Source organism: Helobdella robusta, assembly GCF_000326865.2.
Source record: "Helobdella robusta unplaced genomic scaffold HELROscaffold_3, whole genome shotgun sequence".
Taxonomy (NCBI): Eukaryota; Metazoa; Annelida; class Clitellata; order Rhynchobdellida; family Glossiphoniidae; genus Helobdella; species Helobdella robusta.
In genome coordinates this window covers 2,151,276-2,155,772 of record NW_008704501.1, presented here as the reverse complement: position 1 = coordinate 2,155,772, position 4,497 = coordinate 2,151,276, and the positions used below count along the sequence as shown (strand labels likewise).

Genomic DNA, 4,497 nt, shown 5'->3' with positions numbered 1-4,497 from the left:
GTTATGCTTGAACCATCACGACAATCATGATACTCACCACCACCACCATCACATGGTAACCATGATACTCATCACTGCTAGTACCACCACCACAAGACACTAACCACCACCACTACCACCTTCATCACCACTACCACCATCATCACCACTACCACCACCAACATCACCACTACCCCAACCATTATCACCACTACTACCACCATCATCACCATTACCACCGTCATCACCATTACCAAGTTCATCACCACAACCACCATCATCACCACTACTACTATCATTACCGCTACCACCATCATCTCTACTACCGCCATCATCACCACTACCACCGCCATCATCACCACTACCACCACCGTCATCTCCACTACCACCACCACCATCAGCATCACCACTTACAGAAGCCAACATGAGAACGCTTTCCCTCATCTTAGCCATTCCACCTCTGTTTATTCCGAGAACATCTCCCTGGATAGTTAATTTCATGACAATATTAATGCAATTAAATCATTAATGTGACTATATTCATTGCCTTATTGATGTAATTACATTATTAATGTTACTATGGTCATCCTTCAAAAAAAAAGTTTTTACGTTCACTGCATTACTGATGTAATTGTATCATTATTGTGATCATATTCATTACACTGTTAACTTAAATTACGTTACTAATGTTTTTAGAATAGTGATGTAACTTAGTTTATTTAAAAAAATGTATTAATCTGGCAATAATTATTTCGACTAATCAATCGGCTATCAGTCGATCAATCGATCAATCAATCAATCATATAAATAAATCAATCAATCAACCAATTAATCATATAAACCAACCGAACCAACCAACTATACGTGAGATGACTACCAAGTTTATCAAATGAATAAAAATTACAAAACAACTATCAATAAAATCGACCAATTAATCCTTGAAAAACGAATGGGTGAATGAATGAATGGATGAATGAATGAGTGAATGAGAAGATGAATGAAGGAGTGAAGGTGTGAGTGAATGAGTGAAAGGACTGACTCTGTTACACATGATATCAGCGAGGAGTGTGATGTGCCTAACGTCCAAACTGATGCCATGACTGCCCATCGTCTTCATCATCTCCTCTATGATCGTTGCTCTGTTCGTTGTCATACAACCAGTACAATCGTAATAACAATTTATAATCAAAATTATTTATTTATTTATTAATTATTATAAAATTTTTATTTTGTGATTATTTAATCGATGGAAAACTGCAGACAATTGTTTCCAAACTGGTTTTTGAATATGAAAGGAAAGGCTTGCAAATTAACGTCAACAAAGCAGAGTGTATGGTTATCAGTAAAAGCAAAACCGCCCTCGATCTGTCCCATAATCATTAATGGTAAACAGGTGAAACAAGTCAACAGCTTCAATTATTATTTCAGAAGTCTGATTACCTTAGGTTGTAAATGTCATGTGGATATCAAACGAAGGGTAGCTATGGCCAAAGATGCATATTCTAAAATGAAAAACATCCTCACTAACAGCAAAATCAGAATATCAACAAAATTAAAACCGTTAGGGTGTTACATTTTTCTGTGCCACCTTATGGCTCTGAGTCCTGTATGAAAATTAGTTGGACCTTTCTCTCATACTTCGAATAAGGATGTATTAAAACAGTCCGGTTATAAAAAGAGAAAATTACTACAGATAATCCGACAGGGGAAGTTGAAGTTTTTTGGTCACATCATGCGGAAGGAAAGAATGGAAAATCTAACAACTACTGGAAGGATTGCAGGGAGAAGAGATCGCGGTCAACAATGAATAACATTCGTGAAGTCCTTGTGTCACTTGTTGAGTATCACCACATTTCAACCACCACAAAGTGTCAAATATCGGGCTTTGTGGAATTCGATGGTCGCCAATGTAATGAAAGGATGAGGCACGAAAAAGAAGAATTTTTATTATTATTTGGATTATTAATTTGAAACCCAAAAGTCTGCATGTCGTTTCATGAAAAATTATTATATATTCAGAAGAGAATTGAAAAAGCAGACCTGGCAGCCTCGATTCCAAAGGTTTGTTTAACCTCCATGATGTTGTTGGACATCACTTTCGTGCCCACAATACCTGTAAATTACACGTCATTTTATGTATGATATGCATGTGTACGTCTATCCATCCATCCATCCATCCATCCATTTATCTATCTATCTATCTATCCATCTATCTATCCATCTATCCATCCATCCAATCCATCCATCAATTTCTTTTTTAATTTTGCCTAACAAATACATGAAGATGAATGTTGTTGAAGCACGTTCAGAAAAAAGTCTACCTAAAAAACGAACAAGTTTCCATAACAGCAACCTACCCCCCATACACCCCTATTGACCCGCACAGCCCACCACCACCAGACACCTGCCACGAGACTAACAATACGCGTCATCACTAAACCCCATCGAAATACATACCCCCACGCAATCACCATACACCTCTATAGAACCACTCACCACCACCACCACACTCAACCCCTACACGCACTCCGTCACACATCTCAACAGCCAACTCACCAGGTATTCCAATGATGGACTGAAGATTTGTACCCTCAACAACCAATTCGTAAGAATTTTCTCCGTTTGGTCCTTTCTTGTCCAGTATCTGCATGACAGCTCGCTTCACTGAAGACAAGCCCTGCAAAACAAAATATAGGAGACGTCCATTAATAGGAAGTACAAACAACAACAACAACAACAACAACAACAACAACAGCAATAACAACAACACCAGACACAAACAACCTTAACAACAACGCGAGGAAGACCTTCAATCAGCTTTTGTAAGACGTAGTAGGAGGAACTTTTGTTCGATCTTGGAGGTCGCACAATGATAATGGAGTCGCCATGGATCTCAATGTCCTTCACGACCAAATGATGAATGTGGTGATGAATGTGGTGACGAATGTGGTGACGAATGTGTGATAACCAACAAATTATAACTCGGAAAGTTTATTAACATCGAAAAAAGCATCAAAAACACACCTGCATCTTGACTTTTAACTTGGACAGCAGAATGGATTTCTTGACCGAGTCAACATTCACTTCCAGCTGAGAAAATGATGAAATGATGAAATTATGCTGCATTAGGTCAACACAACTTTTTAATCACTACGAAACACTAAGTCGCATGTATTCTGGTCTCACGAACGCCAAACATGGCTATTCTATCTCAGAAGGAGAGTTCAATGCCTTGCCAAATAATGAAAATAAATAAATAAGGCCATTGTCTGAGCTGCCTCACTCGTCAACCTAGAACGAAAGACTACTCGTGATCATGCTTTACATCAATTAAGCTAGAGCACTACACTTCTATTTGAGAAAGTGATAATAAAGATGATTATGATAGGATGCTGATAGGATGATGATAGGATGATGATAGGAGATGATAGGATGATGATAGGAGATGATAGGATGATGATACCCTGAGTAGTTTGATCCTGTTCAGTTCCAGCTTGATGAGAATGAAATTGTCATCTGGTAGGACGACTTCTTGGAAGTACTCTGTGATCTAAGAAATAGTTAAAACATTCCCTTTTTTGTGTGCAAATTCAAACTAAAACTTTTTTCCAACTTGCAAGCAATCAATAAACAAGAAGCTAACTTAATAATTTATATAATAAAACTTGTATTTACTTTTTTACTATTGCAAACAAAACATGTAAAATTAAAAAAATTCTTACTTCTCCTAGGAAAGTTCTTTCCATCCTGCCTTTTACCAGCCTGGCAACATCCTTCAAAAAAATAAATTTAAAGCTAATTCACCATTAAAAAAGAAAAACATGGCACATACACACACGCGCGCGCACGCAAGCACCACACACACACGCGCGCGCGCGCGCACCACACACAAACACGCACACGCATCTATAAAGAAAGCAAAAGTTAGTTTAAAACGTACATTTTCTAACAACAAACAACACACGTTTAGACGACATTTTCCCCTAGATCGGGGGTTGCCGTTTGGCTACCTATGATGAAACCGAAATACCCCTCGACGCCATCCACATCTGTCAATCGCCTCAGTATCACGCAACCCCGCTTTCACCCTGTCCTTCTCCACCTGCTCTCTCCATCCCAATCGCGGACGACCCCTTCCTACCATTCCTTCAACCTCGAACTCCAACACTCGCCTAATCCCGACCCTTTCATCCCTTCTCAACACATGTCCATACCACCGCAATCTCGATCTTCTTATCAATGTCACAATGTCCTCATTCAGTCCCATCATTGACATCAGCTCTGTACTACTCCTCCTATCCTTCACTTTAACCCCACACATCATCCTCACCATAGCTCTTTCAGCCCTCTGCAGTACACTTTCCTTCTCTCTCCTCAACACCCAAGTTTCACCACCATATACCATCGCTGCTCTCACACATGCTTTATATACCCTCCCTTTCATCTTCACTGACCATTTCTTTCCACACAATACCCCACCCAGTTCCCTAAATTTCATCCATCCTACACGAACTCTAG

At 39.2% G+C, this 4,497-nt stretch overlaps 1 protein-coding gene across 1 annotated transcript in view; it reads right to left on the bottom strand.

The window, feature by feature from the left end:
- The window catches only part of HELRODRAFT_106408 (hypothetical protein), a gene marked incomplete at its 5' end in the record, with an annotated part of 23,191 nt that overhangs the window by 1,520 nt on the left and 17,174 nt on the right, over positions 1 to 4,497 (bottom strand). The window contains 8 exons of the mRNA XM_009021138.1: positions 394 to 462; positions 1,019 to 1,118; positions 2,020 to 2,092; positions 2,536 to 2,656; positions 2,764 to 2,880; positions 3,004 to 3,069; positions 3,443 to 3,529; positions 3,702 to 3,752. Of these exons, the coding sequence (XP_009019386.1) occupies positions 394 to 462; positions 1,019 to 1,118; positions 2,020 to 2,092; positions 2,536 to 2,656; positions 2,764 to 2,880; positions 3,004 to 3,069; positions 3,443 to 3,529; positions 3,702 to 3,752 (684 nt within the window). The remainder of the gene's footprint in view (positions 1 to 393; positions 463 to 1,018; positions 1,119 to 2,019; positions 2,093 to 2,535; positions 2,657 to 2,763; positions 2,881 to 3,003; positions 3,070 to 3,442; positions 3,530 to 3,701; positions 3,753 to 4,497) is intronic.